General features: G+C 36.6%; 2 protein-coding genes across 4 annotated transcripts in view; one reads left to right on the forward strand and one right to left on the reverse strand.

Moving 5' to 3' along the window:
• LOC122657036 (transcriptional activator DEMETER-like) overlaps positions 1-18463 on the forward strand; it is a 32389-nt gene extending 13926 nt beyond the window's left edge. Inside the window, exons 15-16 of one of the 2 annotated variants that reach the window (XM_043851795.1) lie at positions 15521-15526; positions 18453-18463. Coding sequence is in view for 1 of the 2 variants with exons in the window: in XM_043851787.1 (XP_043707722.1) it covers positions 2465-2568 (104 nt within the window). In the remaining variant the exon portion in view is untranslated. Of the gene's footprint in view, positions 1-2464; positions 2918-15520; positions 15527-18452 lie in introns of those variants that run through there. The other variant, XM_043851787.1, reaches the window with a different exon arrangement.
• LOC122657051 (dCTP pyrophosphatase 1-like) lies at positions 12615-14276 on the reverse strand. 2 transcript variants are annotated; one of them, XM_043851815.1, is made up of 3 exons: positions 14273-14276; positions 13098-13214; positions 12615-12965 (listed from the first exon to the last, which is right to left on the reverse strand). In XM_043851815.1, exons 2-3 carry the CDS (start codon positions 13203-13205, stop codon positions 12729-12731), a joined length of 345 nt encoding a protein of 114 aa, XP_043707750.1. In that variant the 5' UTR covers positions 13206-13214; positions 14273-14276; the 3' UTR covers positions 12615-12728. The 2 variants fall into 2 exon arrangements, with proteins under 2 accessions (XP_043707750.1, XP_043707742.1); XM_043851807.1 differs by lacking the exon at positions 14273-14276 and having other exon boundaries at positions 13098-13248.
• Positions 18464-18781: the final 318 nt, after the last annotated feature.

Consider the following 18781-nt stretch of genomic DNA (forward strand, 5'->3'; position numbering starts at 1 on the left):
CCTAGTTAATTAGAGCAGTTTCTATTTTCTTGTTGCAAACTATTACTTTAAGTTTCTATTTCTCTTCTTACTTAAGGTGCAAGTATAGCCCTCTTTATATTGTAAAGGCTGTTAATGCCTCCCCCACGATTTCTACAGTGAATGAAGATTGCTTTGGCAAATTATGATTCCTTTTGTCAAGTTTTGATTGTGACTTGAAGGGCTGAAGGAGCCTGGCTGAGAGAGCCAAATCCACCTATCCCCAAACCTTTTATTTTCCATCTTCTCCATCCTCTCTTCTGCTCCATCAAGTTCTGTGAGTTGCTGTGTTATTGAGACTAATCCAATTACCCAAGAATCACTCGAGTGCTGTGGTTGCCGTTCCAAAGTTGCTGCTGCTGCTGTACTTCAACAAGAGGAACAATCCACTGTTGCTGGCCTACTTCCAGCCCCAATCGAACCACCATATCTTAAAGGTCTGAACTCTGTTTCCAGCTGGGTTTTGTGGATTGAACTCACACCCACAAAGGGCCTACTCGATCCCAGTTTGAGCCCATTCTGTGGACTGGTGTGCTCTACAGCCTCTTCCTGCTAATTCCATCACCAACTCAGATCTCTCCAACCCTTCATCAGATCCGACTCAAAGTTACAGCAAGGCTTCATCTCCAAAGGACCCCCACTCGATCCAAACTTGAGCCCCAACTGGTGGCTGGTTTGGCCTGCAGAGCTTTACCTGCTATTTTGGTGTTGATGCTATTTCTCCCAAATCCACCACTGGAATTGTATGAAACTTTCAGCATAATCTTCTCTCCTTACAAGCTACACGCGATCCTACTTTGGTGGTATTCTCATGGCTGGTTTGGCTTAGAACCCCAACCTGCTAATTTTTTAATTTGTTGCTAATTTGATTTTTGTGGGTTGTTTTGGGACTAGTAACCTAGTCTTACATTATTTGGTATCAGAGCCTATCACTTCTAGGGTTGATGTCAATACAAGATGAAGTCAGAAGTTCCTTCCTTTGCTGGGTAAAGGGATCTAGTCTTCTTCTTTGAATGGTAGGTTTCTCTAGAGGAATATTTTGACTGGTACAACCCGACAAAGGAGCGGAAGCTTAGGTTTGGAAACTCCGTGAAGAGAGACTCATAGCTAGGGAACGTGAACCTAAGACTTGAGAAGAGATGAAGTACGAGTTGAAGAACCAGTACCTACCGGAACATATGCGCAAAAAGCCCTCCTTTCCACAAGATTACCACCAAAAGACACTTGCACTTGAAGAGAGCATGACGCAAACATTTAAAGTCACATTTGGTTCTCTTTGCCCTCCACCTCCAACAAATGCTACCATGGAAGTCGTTGAAGTTTTGAAGATGGAAGAGCAACAAGGGAAGGCAGCTTCAATTATCACAGCCATTGAGTCCATTCCGGAGATATTGGTGTGTGAAACACAATTTGGAGACGAATGGGTTGTTGATGCTGCCCTACTTTCCAGTCCCAATCGAACCATCATATCTTGAAGGCCTGAAGTCTGTTTCCAGCAGGGTTTTGAGGATCGAATCACACCCACAAGGGGCCTACTCAATCCTAGTATGAACCCATTCTGTGGGCTGGTTTGCTCTACAGCCTCTACCTGCTAATTCCATCACCAATTCAGATCTCTCCAACCCTTCATCAGATCTGACTCAAAGTTGCAGCAAGCTTCATCTCCAAAGGACCCCCACTCGATCCAAACTTGAGCCCCAACTGGTGGCTGGTTTGGCCTGCAGAGCTTTACCTGCTATTTTGGTGTTGATGCTATTTCTCCCAAATCCACCACTGGAATTGTATGAAACTTTCAACATAATCTTCTCTCCTTACAAGCTACACTGGATCCTACTTTGGTGGTATTCTCATGGCTGGTTTGGCTTGGAACCCTAACCTGCTAATTTTTTAGTTTGTTGCTAATTTGATTTTTGTGGGTTATTTTGGGACTAGCAACCTAGTCTTACATTACTACTCGAAATGAAGGATTTATTGTTAGCAAAAAGACAAATTATAATATGAAAATCAGCTATGAAAACAGATTAAGTTGGAAAAATCATGCCCAGCCAAAACAGAAATGGGTGGTGGGGAACTAGGGGGAGGTTGCATGCCTGCCTTAAATAACAAAACTCAACAAGGACAGAATATTTTTCTTTCTTTCCCTGCGAATGCAGATACCAAAAAATTGATGACATAACAAAGACTTTCAAAGTGAGAACTTAGCTTGATTCAGTCTTTGCAATAGGTCAATAATTGGTCAGGTTTAAAAAACCAATGATGTTATAATTGGCAAAATTGTGACAGAAAATCCAAAATATAGTATTGACATTTCATATATCACTAATCCATCCTAAAATATTTTAACTCATTTTGTCGTTTGCTTCAGTTATGCCCTTCATAAAGAAAAAGCTGATACACTGGCATTACAATGTCAACTTTGTTTAAGCTTTCATGGAATGTTTTGTAGGATTTGTCTGTGTAAGGGGGTTTGACCAGAAAACCCGTGCGCCACGTCCACTAATGGCCAGACTGCATTTTCCAGCAAGCAAGTTGGCCAGGACAAAGACATGAGGATATGAAGAGTAGGCCATGTGCAGATTATAAAGCCAATACAAAAATCCTAGCTAGCATCTGTCCGTTTGAAGAGCACATCGTTGACCAAACATATAACTGTACATTTAATGTCACCTCCTCTACCATGAGGCCAGTCATCAGCAGGGACCAATGCAAGTCAATTTGGAAAGAAAAGATTGATGGGTCAAGTTAAATTTGTAAAATCCCATGTTAAGTGGGCTTGTAGTTGTACATGATTAACATTATGATGATTATTTCATTCCATATGCTCGAAATCGAGCCATTCTTCTTAAAGCAGCCAATGTCAACAAAAATAAAGATCGAATATATTTTTCAACTTGTTTCATTTGGAGTATAAATGTGATATGTACTATGTTTAATTAAAAAACTGCTCTTTTTTTTTTTTTTGTTGCAAATCTTGTGTTGTAGCAAAGAAAAGTTCTTGCATAACCACTCCACTTTAAAAGATTTCAAGTTTTAAAAAAAAGTACTACAAGTCTTGGAGCACCATTCGCAAGGCCTCCCATGACATAAAGCAAACTAGCAAATCTAGGTCTACCATATCTAACCTCATACTGAAATCTACCTGAAAAACATATAGATGTCAAAGCCAAAAAGAGCCTAGTCTAAGATCTACCTTAATTTCACGATCATCAACTTTCTTAGTCCAGCTGATAGTTTTGTACCTCCTCCCTCTTATTGTCCTCTCCTAAGGCAATGATCTATATGAGAAGCAAACATATAACACATCAGTCAATAAATCCTTACAAGATCACTTAGTTTATCAAAAAAATAACTTAGTTCTTTTTTAATTGAAAAATAACAATGGCAATTAAAGCAGGCAGCTGCAACAGCCATGTTTACCGAGGAAGGTAAGGGGAATAAAAATGAAACACACAAAAGGATACATTGTCTTACTATGAGTGTCTTTCTAGGTTCCTTCCCACCAAAAAAACCATTGAGAAGTCAAATTATAGTTGTCAATGCATCGCCTAGACGCACCTTGGTCGCCGAAGCAGTGCCTAATCGCCTTGGTTTTTTCCCCCCTCCACCGCCTTGTCAACTATGAGTCAGATAGGCCATATAAAGCTGGACAATGTATTGGTCTATCCTATTTCTGAATATTTTGGGTCAGAGACTCAGAATGCCAACCAATCCATTCTAGTCACTGCGTGATGGGTTGAACAACTAAACTATTTAGTCTGGTCCAAAAGACATACCATAGCTGAAATCATTAATCTATGCTCAACAAAATAATTACAAATTTGAGGAGATCATTGTCAAGCCATCTATAGGATAGATGTGGTGAATCAAATGCGGAAAGTTGAGACTTCAGATACAGATGGAAACTCTTCGAGAGCATGTGCAATACATGTTAAGGGCTATAACTAATCATCATATGATGAAATAAATAAATGCATTGGCACAATATATTGAAGAACAAGAATTTTTAATGTAGAAGAAATAGAAGCTCCGTCTAGTTGCAAGGGAAACAAAAAGAGAACGCAAATGAAAATTTTCAAACCTAGAAAATAAACTTTTGTAATCATTAATTAACATGACTGTATCTCTTACTCTAAATCATTCCAAATTTGGTTATGGCATCTGAACAGTATAATTACTACATATGGATAGCTATTTAAGTAAATTATGCAATTATTTTAGGTAAAGAATAAAAAAGTTTCTCTTTTCGTTTTAGAGAGAAGGTTCACCACACTGCCAGTGTGGGGAGAATCTCCCACAGCATACCAATCACAGCACTGAAAATGGATGTAGGAACCTGAGTGAATCACTTTACAACCTAGGAATGAATAAGAAAATTTACAAGTTCAAACTAAAATGCATTAGTCTTCAAGACACCGAGTGACATGTGTCGTTGAACTATTTACTCCTTTCATCTTCACCCCCTTCAGTGCTATTCCCTCTCCAATACTCTAATCCTCTCTAATTCATCTTATTACTTAAACACTAACTTACTACTGGACTTATTCTTGTAAGCTCACTTGAGCATTTTTTCTACTTTCATTTCAATCAAAGAAGTAAGGAAATCATATCTATGAAATGATTTAAGTTTTTTATCTATGGTTTTATTCCTTTTTCATTTCACTATGTAACATGGTTAATGGAATCATATCTATGAAAGATTTAAGTAATTTATGAAACCAACTTGTCTCAATGGTTTCATTACTTTTTTATTTCATTATGTAGCATGATTACCATGCTTCTAGCAATACTTGTACTTTAAATGGTACTTGCTAATTCTCATCTCATTCACTTCAATAGTAAATGTCTCTTTTTGTCGATGACAAAGGGGGGAGAAATATAGTAAAAAAAACAGGGGGAGTTATAAGGATGGTAATGCTATTTCTAGGATGCATACATTGTAATTCATGGGGGAGCAATCTCCCATATTCTTGGATATGCATGTAATCCATTGCTTGGCCAGGAAAATAAGGATGCACTTTAGGGATATCAGTCCTTGCCCATTAGCTATTTAATTGGAATATTCTTGTGTGGCATGGGTTGTGGGGGAGCATATAGTCTGTTTCACACACTAGTATGTCATCACCAAAAAGGGGGAGAATGTTGAGACATTGTAAAATGGAATATGTTTTTGTGATTCTAACTAGTGTATGCCCATGAAAAAGCTTGATTGAACTGGTTTAACATATTACCCTCTCAAGCTCCAAAGTGTGCAGCAATTCTGCCAAAGCAAAGGGAAAAAGTGCTGCCAACCTACATCAACTCAAACTTGGTCAACACCATATATTGCATGGAATATCTACACAAATGGAAGATCAAGACATTTCATTAAGTCCATGTACGGCGTGATATAGCAACATATTGGAAGATAATACGCTAGTAAGTCCATCAAAGGCATGAAGATGAGAAGTCGAATTGAAGATTCAAGCTTCCCTAGTAAGATCAATTGAAGAATGCGTCAAGAGCTCAGCTGAATAAATAACTTGGCGTATTGAAGACCTAGAAATTTTAGTTTGAACTTGTAATTTTTCCAATTCATTCCTAAGTTGTGATGTGGTTCTCACTTAGGTTCCTAGACCCATTTGAACTTGGTCTTCTAATAAAGACCTTAACTGTAAATTCTATAGTGTTATCATTTTCTCCCTCTTTTATTTTGAGGGGGGGGGGGGGGTGGATGGAGTTGGGAGGGGGTTCAGTTTTCTCTTTACTCCTTCAATCACAGAACAACCAAGTAAAGTACAGTGTTTTATTTGATGGTTCCTATAGCTAGAAACACATGATGAAACCTTGAAATTTTAATTGGATACCTGAGTCGTTCAATTTCATCCAATTTAATCAAAATGAAGGTTGTCACTGAAAACATAAAGTGGGGCATCAAAGTTAAGGTTCTAATTAGAGACTTGAGACACCCAGTTTTATCCAGCATAAGAAAGTTTGCCAACGACGATGACCTACAATTTAAGATTACAAAATTAACATGCATCTACATCACAGTTCTATCTTTATCGACTAAATCACACACAAGACAGCAAGGAAGCACAATCGTACACAGCATCTAAAAGCAGGCATTCCAATTTGAACACATCTGATCCATTTTACGACCTAAACTAGATAAACAGACACTAAAGAATCACAAGAACGTGACTTGGGCTCTATGCCAACATTCAATCAATCAATCATCTCCTTCCCTGTAGAGGGGAAATTCTTTGCCGTGAAAGGAACCAATAATCATAGGTAAAATCATAACACGACGGTACGAATCACGAAGCAAAAAGAAATCAAGAAAAATAGCAAACCTTAACTAAAGAAGCAAGAAAAAGGAAGCAACCGGTGCTCTACCCATCGGCCAATCCTCTGCAATAACCTTCCATTTCTGAATGAACAACAGTTGCAATATCAGCAAAAACACAAAACTGAAATGCAAAACCAAAGTTTAAACTTTAAAAGTTCACAAAACCTGGATGCAGACTACCTGCTCGGATTCAAAACCCTAGGTTATGGACGGTGAAAGCCAGATAGATTCAACACGAAATGTAGTGAGGTCACTCAGAAACTCTTCCATTTCTATGATAAACAAACTATGAATCCTTAATTTCTCTCTCTAAAAGAAGTGAAGGATTGTAGTGAGTTAAAAGCAGATAAACGGCAGATTAACAGGTAAGGAGGAGCGATTCGAAGCTTACCTCTTTGCCGCTATAAATATTTTCGTTTGCCGCCTATGGTATCTTAAATCTTCCCTCCTCCTTTCCTTTTTGGTTCGTTTTTTAATTCTTCTTTTCGTAAACTATTTTTGAAATTGCGTGAGTTCTTTACTAAAATGCCCTTCTATTAGTACACGGCCCTTGCACTTCTTGACATGCTAAATTACCAAAATAGCCTTTCCATTCATTACAGATGATACTGGGAAACAACCACCTTTTGTTCCACTTTTGTATGTACATGTGGTAGTTCTATTATTCAACCAAAAAAAAAAATTTTTAAATTGATAGTTCTATTAAGTTGGGAATAGGGCGTTGGGCTCCTCTATAGCACGACAGGGAGTGTAGCGCACATCCAACGGCCCATAGTGCTTGGGCACATAGCCCAACACCCCGCCTGAGTGTTAGTTTGAGTGCTCGAGCACTGTCGACCGTTAGATGGTGTGCTACAAACCTTGTCGCACCACAAAGGACCCAAATCCGAGAATAGGTCTTGTGCAAGAGAGATTCCTCTGTCACGCATGTCTTATAGGGGTTTTTGGTCGATTGAGATGCGCATTTATGTCCATCCAACTGTACTTCATGCAGGCTGTGCACATGAAAACTATTGCCCAAAAGGTTATTGAAGTCACCTATCCAAGAAAAAATTATTGAAGCCCATATCATATACTATAGGCAGCTAGTGGGTCTAATATACTGGGTCTTTTTTCATTTCATTTAAATGTTTTATACACAAAAACAAAAAAGGACTTGGATTCTTGATTTATGTGTAAATTAAATCGACAAAGGGCCAACAAGGACCCACAAGGTGCCAACAAGGGGTCTCACAAAGTCACAATTATTACTACACTATCACTATTACTATTTCACGAAGGGTGGGGTTAGGAGAGTCGAACTCTCGACCTTCCATAGACTTATGCTAGACCCCAATTGTTTAGCCATCAGTCACTGAAAGATCATCTGCATTCAAATGACAACTATGATCCTTGAAGTTTAAACAAAGTGAAAATTGAAAATTAGCATTTGTAGGAAATAAACACCACTATAAAGACTAAAGTGAGACTTATCTCACATGAAGCATTTTTCAAACAACATATACTTAAGAGAGTCCGTCTTTGAATCATGATCACAAACATTAACAGTAGAAACAAATAAGACTGAGGCATATCAATGTTGTATTTGTCCCCTATAGGTGCAAATCAGGTTTATTTGCAAACCAATCTCCCAAGATACAACATTCTTTTATCTTTACAAGCCCACCCAAGAATCCTTGCACTTGACTTGAGGGCTAGGTTGGTAAACAAGACAGAGTTCAATACTCAACAAAAATCCATAAAAAGTTAAATAAGAAAGAAACAACTTTTGAGACTAAGAAAGACTCCGGATGGTTTTTACACAAAAACAAAAAGAAGATGATGAACACAAAAGGGGACCACTCCTATAAATAAAGGAGTGATACCTCCTCAAGACAACCTCTTAAAATAGTCTCAAAAAACACACATTTTGAAAACAACCTGAAATGGAAAAAGACATGTTCAAAAGAAAATATGTCAATTTTGAATTTTAATAAATTACTAATATAAACCAAATGTCAAAACCTTAACATTTCTTATAGTCTGTGATGTAACGCAATGGTAGCAAAGGTTTAGAAAAAGCACTTTGTGCTAGCTTGTGGTGTTAGCCCAATGATAGCATTGTAGGTACCGCAATCTAAATTTGGAGGAATTGGTTTGATCATTTGGCGACAAAAAGTTTGTTGATGTGGGGTTGGGATCATGCTTCATATATCAAAATAAATGGAGTCGCCACCTAGGATTTGGGCCTAGGGCCCAATAAGTGTAACCTCATTTGTGGTAAGCGGAAAGAGCTGCGTGACTCCATATGGCCTTGTCAGAGATTCTAGATAAGTGGTCAGATTACGAGCGTGGGAAAGTATTAGCATCCCATTTCTCCTAGTTAAACCGGCATTTCTACTAAATGCGAGATTCAAAAAATTCTCCCATTAGTAACACATTTTATATCAACATGCAATGTTAAATTATGGTGCAGCAAACATAAGAAAGAAAAACATATAAAAAAGTATTCACTATATACACTAAAGGAAAATATACATTGTATCCAAATTAAAGGAAAAAATAGAGATGTATACTTGTGAACGAAATTAATCAAAATAAAGAAAATGTAAAAGATACGAAATATGAGATGTCTCACAGCTCAGGTGAAGACGAACGATCGGCTTGCCTCCCTCTTGTCGAATAAAGTAATGGCTATGTAAAAGGGATTTTACTACACAGACCTTGGGCAAAATAACGGTTATAATAGGAATTTTACTATTCAGACTTCGAGCAAAGTAACAGCTGAAAATGGACTTTCACTATTAACATTTCGGGTAGAGTAATGGCTGAAAATGAGACTTTCGCTACTAAAACTTCGAACAGAGTAACGGTTGGAAATGGGACATTCGCTACTAAGACTTTGGACAAAGTAACGATTGTAGACGGGGTTTTCACTACTTGTCCTTAGACATAGTAACAGCTGTATAAGAGGCTAAACGTAGATAAGAAATGTGAAAAGTGAGGCTTCAGATGATTCGACTCTCAGACAGAATAACAAGAGTCTAATTCATGGATAGTGATAAATGAAACTTGAAAAAAGGTCTAAAAGGGTGGATAGGGGGCTCAAAAGGGGAGGAAAATGGATAAAATAGTGCATGGGATCGTGGTTGGGCTCCTCCTCAGATGGAGAGGGGCACTGTAAATTAGGATCTAAGACCCAAATATGGCTCCATTTGAATTGGTCGGACTATGAGATTGGGTTAAGTCAGGTTGTGGACAAAGGAAAACGTTAGGTATCTTGATCGACCCGATTAAATCAATATTCCTATTTAGTTGATATTTTTATTAAATAATAAATATTCTATACTTACCATATATATCAGATCATATACAAGTTTACAGAATTAAACAAAATATGAGCAAATCAAAAGAAGGGAATGCAACAACTTACCTCAATGCATGCGTGACAAAACAAAAGTTAGTATAAATTAATTAAACTGACATAATCAAATAAAACATTGTACAATATAAAATAAACTAACCTTAGACATTGTTCACCAATAAAATAGAAAATGAAAAAACCTAAACAACATGTGTATAATTACAACCATGCCATCATGCACAACAAGAACCCTAAACATGATAATAGAGGAGAATAAACTAATCTCAACCTAAGAATGCATTAAAAAAAATTGTAAATGTAAAATAAACCTAAATCTACATGATTCTATCCTAATATATAAATATTTTAAAATTTATACATTAAAAACACCCTATTTTCCTATAATTTAAATATTCATGAAATAATGAAAATATTGTAAAATAGAATATATATATATATATATATTTACAGAAAAACCGATTAACATGCTAAACATAAAAAAAAAAAAAAAAAACCTATCCTATTTATTTGCTATCAAAATGACTCAAAAACTACATAAATGCCGTATGCACTAAAAAAAAGTCATAAATTAAAAAACACTTAAAAATAAAAAATAAATATAAATATTAAAAAAAAAAGATATTTAACAAAAATTATGAACTGAAGACAAATGTCTAAAATAACTAAAAACATAACAACCCCAGTGAAATAAATCCTATATAATTTAAAGCAAAGGGCATATAATTGTTGCCCAACTTGGGACAACAACAATATACCAACAGTGTTTAGGCGATAGCTGAAGATATATTAAACCAATTGAGATAAGGTAAAAAGAAAATAAAATTAGATTTAAAGGCCTTTAAAATTGTTACAATGTGCAAGGGAAGGTGCTTTTTGTAGCTAAAGACATCATTTCTTTCTAATTTTTTTGATCCCTTAAGGCTTAGAGTGTGATATGAGTTTTTTTTTTTACAAATGAAGAGTTAAGCTTATCCTCCCAGTATTGTTTTGACAAGAAAATAAATAGGATGGTTCGAGTACTATCCATAAAAATAAAAATAAAAAAAAAATTTGAAAAATCCGTTTGAAAATGGGTTTTACATGGGCTGTAGGATCTTTTATAAAATAGTGGACAAACAATTCATTTTCAAACCATTTTTTAATAGAAGGATTTTAAAAGTAAAAACTACTTGATTACAAAGTTTAAACAGATTTTGAGCTTGTTTAATCTACCGTTGATCCGATTAACCTTTTTAAGGGTATTTTTGTAATGTTTTAATGATACATCTCTCGACCATTTTGAGATGGTTTAAAATATTAGCTAGGGCTTGGGATTATATAAGACCTCCAAGGTTATAAAATAGACCCCACACATTATCCAAAACCATCCGTTGATTTCAGAGAAAGAATCCTTGCTGCAAATATATAGTGAAACCCTATACAAGTAAGTTACCTTAATACAAGACGCCGTACCCCTAACACATCTTGTGTCAAGGTACGACTAGGTGATGTTCTCTTTCCCTAAAATTATGTAAGAGCAGTGCAAGCAAGTCAGCTATTTATAACCAAATAAAAGACACATGAATTAAGAGTTTCTTGCACCACCCACATTAAGCCCTAGTTATTTTTGTCCTTCAAAACAACGATCTTTTTTTTTTTTTTTCCCTTTCATTGTTTACGTTCCATTGAGGCTCCTCTATCTTCTAGTTGCAAGTAAAAGAAATGGTAGGGAAGTGAAACAACTTAAAAAGAAAAATGAAATTTTTGTAACCATTACCTAACATTAGAGTGTAAATAAATCCAAGTCATTTCAAACCTAGTTATTAAATTTTACTTTTCTTTACAATTAAATCCATTGGATTTGAGAAGGAAAATAAAAAATACATTTGAAAATTATGGGAGAGGTTCCTTACACAGTTACACTGCCCCGAGTGCAGTTTCGAGCAAATGAGGAACTCCCTTTAAAATTTGACAATGTGAGGGGGGTGTACAATGTGCAATTTCATTTTTGGCCAAGCACTGTGCAAATCTTTTTCCCAAAATTATAAGTTAAATATGCTAAGATTTTTAGGGATCCCTGATTTTCCTTTATTTCCAGTACAATAAAACAGAGCCTAAGTTAAAACATCATATTAAATTTTAAAAAAAAAAATTTCTTTGGAGGATATGTTTGCTCTCAATGCCTTGAGATGTTGCATGTTCTAATAAATCACTGCTATTTACCAAAACAAAAAAAACTGAAACACCATTATTCACATCTTTTGTAAGATTTTATTTTCCTGAATATTACTCAACGGTGGCAACTAAACAAGATGGTTGTGCTCGTTGCGGGACTTAACCCAACACCTTACGGCACGAGCTGACAACAGCCATGCACCACCTGTGTCCGCGTTCCCGAAGGCACCCCTCTCTTTCAAGAGGATTCGCGGCATGTCAAGCCCTGGTAAGGTTAGAGGAAAAGGGGCATGTCATCTTAAGATTCAGGTATGATTGCAGAGAAATCACCAGAATCCTCGGGCTCAAACTTCAAATTAATCCCTGGTACACCTTCACAACAACCACTACCACAACCAACCATGTCGATTAGTTATCTGAATATTTCAATCCTTCCTTCGTTGATTCATTCATTTACTCATTAACCAACCATCTCCAGAAAACAAAACCAAGCCAACCCCAAAGGTTAATATTATCTCTCTCTCTCTCTTTCTCAGAGGCCTTTTTCTCAAACAGGAATTGGACACTATCATCTCAACAACATTATAAATTGACAACTATTCTAGAAACTCAATTGGGATTTATCAGAACCCATTCTTATAAAGGGCTTGTTGCAGTTGGCCATACATACCTTACTACTATTGCTACCAAGGTAATGAGATTGACTTAACTAACTACTTGCATTTTCCAATCCAACTTTGCCAAAAAAAATCTATAATTATTTCCTTTATTTTGAAAGGGCATGATTAAAAACATGTTGTCCACCCCCACTGCAATTTGGGGAAAAAAAAATGAAGATTGAGATGAAGCATATGTCTTGCAACCTTACAAGGCTTTAGGAGATGTTGGGGGTGGATACTTGATGGCATTCTTGACAATTTTCTTCATTGCAGCTTCCCCAAGATCAATACCACACATATCAGCTAACCTAATGAGATAAAGCAGCACATCAGATAACTCCTCCCCAAGATGCTCTTTATCAGATTCCTCCCAATTTGGTAAGCCTTTGGCCACCTCTTCCCTCCATTGGAATATTTCTGAAAGCTCTCCAACTTCACCAACCTATACATTACACAACAAAATTTTCAAGACTTCACTTTTCTCTTCATCATCCAAAATAAAGAAAAAGAAATGTTGAAAAGAAGATGGAAACAACAAACACAACAGATTGAAGGGAAATAGTTGAAAACTTACCATTGCAAGGAATAGGTTTCTTGGGCTATGGTATTGTTCCCAATCTCTTGCCTTGGCAAATTCCTCCAGCTTCCTTGAGAGATCTTTTAGGCTTATGTCTGTCACCATCCCCTCTCCCTCTTTGCCTCCATCCATGACTAATCTTGGTTTCTTCACCTTTGGCATTGAGCCCAAAGGGTTCTTCCCCTGGTTTTAAAGGCCAAAATTAGATATTTTTGGAAAGAATATATGCATTGAAATCCAAAAATAAGGTAATAAATTAAAAAAATTAAGACAATGATACTCTACTCCCTAAGGTTGTGAACAAGGTTATATTCTATCTTCCTTCTCTCCACCTGATGCTTATCTTTTGATTGAGAAGGTCGGATTTTTATCCGCTGCTGTAACTACAACGCTCCTGTACGCATCGTGCGGAACTGCAGGTGCCATGTGTGTCATGTGTGCCATGTGGGGCCCGCTGTGCATACATGGCACCTGCAGCGCTGCACGATGAGTACAGCAGTGCTGCAGTTACAACAACGGATAATGATATTCGAGAAGGTCAGATGTTTAAGGCTAACCCCAACTGTAGTTGTATGGAATCAATGTCATTTATGAACTATCCATTAATGCATTTCTAAGTTTAGGTTGTTTTGAGGCATTTAATACCATTAATTAAGGATATCTTTTTTGAACTTAAGAGTATCTAAGGTAGGATTACAAGGATATGAAAATGAAACAGCAAATACAGCCTTTTGGTGCACTGTACATGACTAAGTTCGAATTCACCCATGACCAACCTACTCTTCCATCATCTACTTTTATGCGGGATTGGGCTCCTCTCCTACACAAGACAGTGTGCAGCGCACATCGTGCGGATGGGGAGTCCCTGATCCACATGCTAGCACATCGGGATATGTGTTGGCGTGTGGATCGGGGCTCCCCAGCCACACGATGTGCGCTGCACCTATGGGGTGTCTTGTTTTAGTTGAAATGCTAGGTTATCATTACTTATGTGTATGTGAGTGTCCCTACGATGTCGATGTGGGGTTTTTTCCCACACCCTCTCACATTTTGACCTGTGGAAGTCCCTTATGATGTTGGTCAGGGGATTTCTTCCCACGCCCTCCCCACACCCCGCAATGGCAGGATCCTCGTCCACTTGGTATGTCTTTTTTTATCCCACACTGACACACTCTCTCTTTCTCCACATTAAATGGGTCACCTGTATACGAAACTATATTGGTCTGACGTCTACACTGTGGAAAACCTCTGCATAAATAAAGACGTACACTGGATTGACCATCTTATTTTAGCTACTTAATGAGAATAAGGTGGGTATACCGTATACCCTTAATTTTCTCTCAATCTGTCATGTTTAATTAAGATAAATCTCATACATTCGTATAGGGATAAAAATGCTAATCGATCGCGCAACGCAGTGTGTACTTGCACTCGACATAACCGCGCATAAAATGACTGGCGTACCCCCTAGAAAGGCGAAAAGGACCAGGGGTGCACCGGTCATTTTGCATGCTGCTGTGTCTGGGTACAGGTACACCCCGCACTGCGTGACAATTTAGTGTTCCTTTTCCCATTTGTTTAATTGAAATACTCCAAAAAATTTATAACTTAAAACTAAAAGACTTTGCACTAAGCTCAAGTTATAATAAGATGACAAATGTAAGCTGTTTTAAGTCCCCATTTTTTTTTAAATAAAATCTGATTAGATTTTAAAATCTAAAGTATTTACAACTAATCTTACAAAATAAAATAAAATTGCAACTAATTTTGTGTAGGATGATTAGAATAGAATCATATCTCGCTCTTGTGCCCTTATTTAATCCCCCAGCCAATAGACTACATACCTTTTTTGGTAAATCATGAGACACATATCAATAATGTTTCCCCTAGAGTGTGATTCTTTGCATTAGAGCTTTACTAGTCAAATGAGTGACTTTATATTAAGGACCATATGTATCATATTGATTCTTTCTTATTCAACTCTAGCATATATTGATTTCATTTTGGAGAAAAAGTTGGGCATTTGCTGTTTTTTCCTTCTATTAAAGTTGTCTCTCTGTTTTTTTTTTATGTGTTCTTTACTATTTAGCTTAAGAATCAAAATTCAAATATGTTATCCACATTATAATCTGTTAAAGGCAGTATGGCATGCATTTTATACTTTACAGGCCACCTCTTGTTTTATTTATAGGAGAAAGAATGTTGTTTGGTCGCATGGCTCTTGCGCCTAGACACAGAATGCGTGAAATTACCACCCAGCTTCTCTTGAAATCAATAATTCCATCTGTGTTGATACCCCAGTGCATGCTCTCATTGGCCCCGCGTCAATGCAGGGGCTATACACCAAGCAACGATCTCTTGCCCTTTATTTATATATCTTTTTGTTTTTGTAATTTTGGTGGAAGAAATCATAAGTCAAGTGTGTGGTATAAGTTTATCTAGTTCTTAAGCAAATACAACTTAGTCAACCAATATCTAGCCTTGCATCCACACACACACACACACACACACACAAAAAAACAACCTGAATGAAATTAGGGATCTACTTGATACGAATGTCATTGAGAACTCTGGGACCAAGCAAGATTTGGACATCAAAGTGGGCATGTATAGGGTTTTGTGTGCCAAACTTTCACTGGTGATTTCTTCTCCACCCAAGGATATATTTAGTTTATCCTTTTTATCTTGTAAGCTGTGTCTAAAACTTTATCTCTAGAGAATCCATTGGTTTTACCCATCCCCTAGTCAGGAAGACCCTGTCATTGCATGTAAGACAATATGGCCATACTTCACTCCTTGATTTCTGGTACTTCGTATACAAACCTTGTGTATCACATCCCGTTTATCATAATGAATTTCTGTTTACCAAAAAGAAATTAGGGATCTACTATATTGATGTAGTACTTCAACATTTAATACTAAAAAATTGATAGAAGGTCCACCTCACCTCTTAAGTATCTATTGATAACATGGAAAAAATAACTCATTTTAATGATCCGATTTTAATGAGCTTATTAAGGTAGTCCATCTCATCGTGCCACATAGAATGATAATGCGGTAATTATGATAGTTGATATCTAGTAACTTAGTGCATGGTTTGAGTTAGCCATGTATCAAATTTCGTAGTATAATTCAATCAAAAACTCTTTCATATGAGTTGCCAATGCATCCCTGTCCATGCATGTTTAAGATATTTTAATCAATATTGTGTACTCTTCCAGAGTCCTGATTTTCAAATCTATATTTTACCACTTGGCAAAGTCTATTTCAACTAAAATTTTACATGTGAATAGATAACCTTGGGGCCTACTTGTCAATATAACTTGGACCTTTTTGAATTTGTCCCATGAAAAATATTTGGATCGTTTTTATAAACTTATCAAGGCAAACTGTTTTGATAAGTTTTGCCCCACATATATCATAAAACGTTTGTGTGAAAAAAGATTGCTACACTGTCTTTGTACAGATTCTTTTATACCCTTCATAATAAACAATGTGACCCACACTAATATTTCTCTCTCTTATTTTTGACCATGTGGGCCTCATGTAGGCCCCATGTGAAAGATACCATTTTTCAACCCCTCAATGGTTGTAGTGTACAAATTCCTTCTTACGCTGCCCTTGTAGGAAATCCTCTCCCAAGGTTTATATAAGCCAAGGTCTCTAAGCATGACCATGCCATTAATTATATTATTTTAGTGTTGTTCTCAATCAATATATGAGGGATCAAAATCGTCCATATAAGAGTTCCAACTAAAAAGTGTTAGATCTCCATGACCAGAAGAAAACATGTATATGGTTACAAATATAAGATAAGAAAATGTTGAAGCATAATAAAATAAAATGCATCATCCATTCATTATCAAACTATTTCGCATTGGTCAATCATCACCATATCATGACCATGCCATAACAACCCTATAAAATCCAATAGATTGAGAAAGACAACATATCTATTTTTCAGTAAATGTAATAAACCAAACAACTCCCTTTATGAAGATGTGATGTAGATTGTAGATTATCATTTGGAAAGTGATAGTGGACTAAGTTGCAGTCTAGACATCTTTTTTCTTTTCCTGTTGACATGGATGGAAGTTGAGACTTGAGACTTCTGGTTAAGGATGACAAACTCATAGTAATAATTTTATGACAAAAGGTTGTGTGCAACAATTGTTGGATTGGGTTGAGGGTATAAGTATTATTATATATTTGCCCCCTCACCCCCATCCAACGGTTACCTATAGGGGAGAAGAATTGGACTCTTCCGACAAGGCTGAAACTTGACAAGTGAGCAAAGGAATGAAGGGTCTATTTGTCTACAAAATTTGAGCTCTAACGGAACTGTCTTGTATCAGTTGTGGGCATTTAAAATGAATGTGTGTGAAAAATTCCTATCATTGGTGTGTAAGAACCAAGCTCCCTAGTCAAATTTTTAAGCTCACAATTTAACAAAATAGCATGGGCTTGGACTTGGATTTCACCATGGTGGGCTGAGACAGTTGGACAAAACTAATGATAACCTAATTATGATCCAATCGAAACCGACTCAATTTAGTTTGGTTGGGCCCGATGATTAAGGATGCCAAACTATAAGGGTTGGTTAGGGGCTTACAAAAGAATGAGGAGTCTACTCCACATTTCTTGATCCACACCTTTCTTGGTGTGGAAGGTTTGAAGTAAGTTGTGAAGGAAGGCGTTGCCATGGAGGGTATTTTGTCTCCTAATGAGTTTGGCCATCGTAGAGTCCTTCGAATGCCAAGCTTGATACCTATTTTCAATTCTCTCTGGCTCTCTCAATCTTTAAATCCTTTGGAATTGTCGGACAACATTAAAACTTGGGTCTGTGAGATGACCACAAGGAAAGAGTAAAGTACCTCATCTCACATTCGCTACTTAGTCTGTGCTAGAAAGGAGTGATGAGGGAGATTGGTAGAAAGGGCAAGCTACACAACCTAGCTAGTTGAGTAATCCATTCATGTTGTAGTGTTTTTTGTCTGTTATTTTTCGATTGTTATATACAATTTCTATATCTTTACAAATTTTCTCCTTAACAATAGAGCTCTTATTCAAAACATTTAGAGTGTTCTTCTTTTAATTTTTTTTTTTTCTTGTGTGGTGATCTATATGTTATCTTGTTCCCTTATGTTGGAGTATGTCCATCAAACCCGAATTATTTTAGAATAAACGAATTTAATTTTGATTATTGCATGAATTTATTTACGAACTTATAAGTTTGTTCCATGGGTTTTCACCCAAAATAGTTATCGACTAGGGATAGGATCAGGCATCCTGTTTATATGGTCGTTACATTGTATGCCACTAGAAAAATTGTTTTCAGAACATAATACATAGTGTATGTGTGTATATAAAAGAATCTAGTACAAACTATCACATGTGTTACTGTTTGTCGTATCAAGGAGTGATGTGTACCAGTCACTAGTTGACCATTTGACTTGAGAGATCCTTATCATTACAATGTTACATTGTGAGTTTTGGTACACCAATAGTTGATGTCATATGGACTATATATCGTTGTGTTGGATTCGTGATGACGCATCATAAACAAAAGAGATGCTCAACATGAAATCTACTACCCTTGATCGAGTAATATCAATTAAAGAGAAAGTTTATGACCCATCAGATTATAATCTAGTACCCGTGGTGTTTTTAGAAATTGTTTA

The sequence above is a fragment of the Telopea speciosissima genome, chromosome 1 (assembly GCF_018873765.1).
Source record: "Telopea speciosissima isolate NSW1024214 ecotype Mountain lineage chromosome 1, Tspe_v1, whole genome shotgun sequence".
NCBI lineage: Eukaryota > Viridiplantae > Streptophyta > Magnoliopsida > Proteales > Proteaceae > Telopea > Telopea speciosissima.

Coding starts and splice junctions, on each gene's coding strand:
- LOC122657051 (XM_043851807.1), bottom strand. CDS start 13,232: ATGGATGGAGGCAAAGAGGGAGAGGGGATGGTGACAGACATAAGCCTA. Junction 12,966..13,097: donor GAAACCTATTCCTTGCAATG/GTAAGTTTTCAA, acceptor TGTAATGTATAG/GTTGGTGAAGTTGGAGAGCT.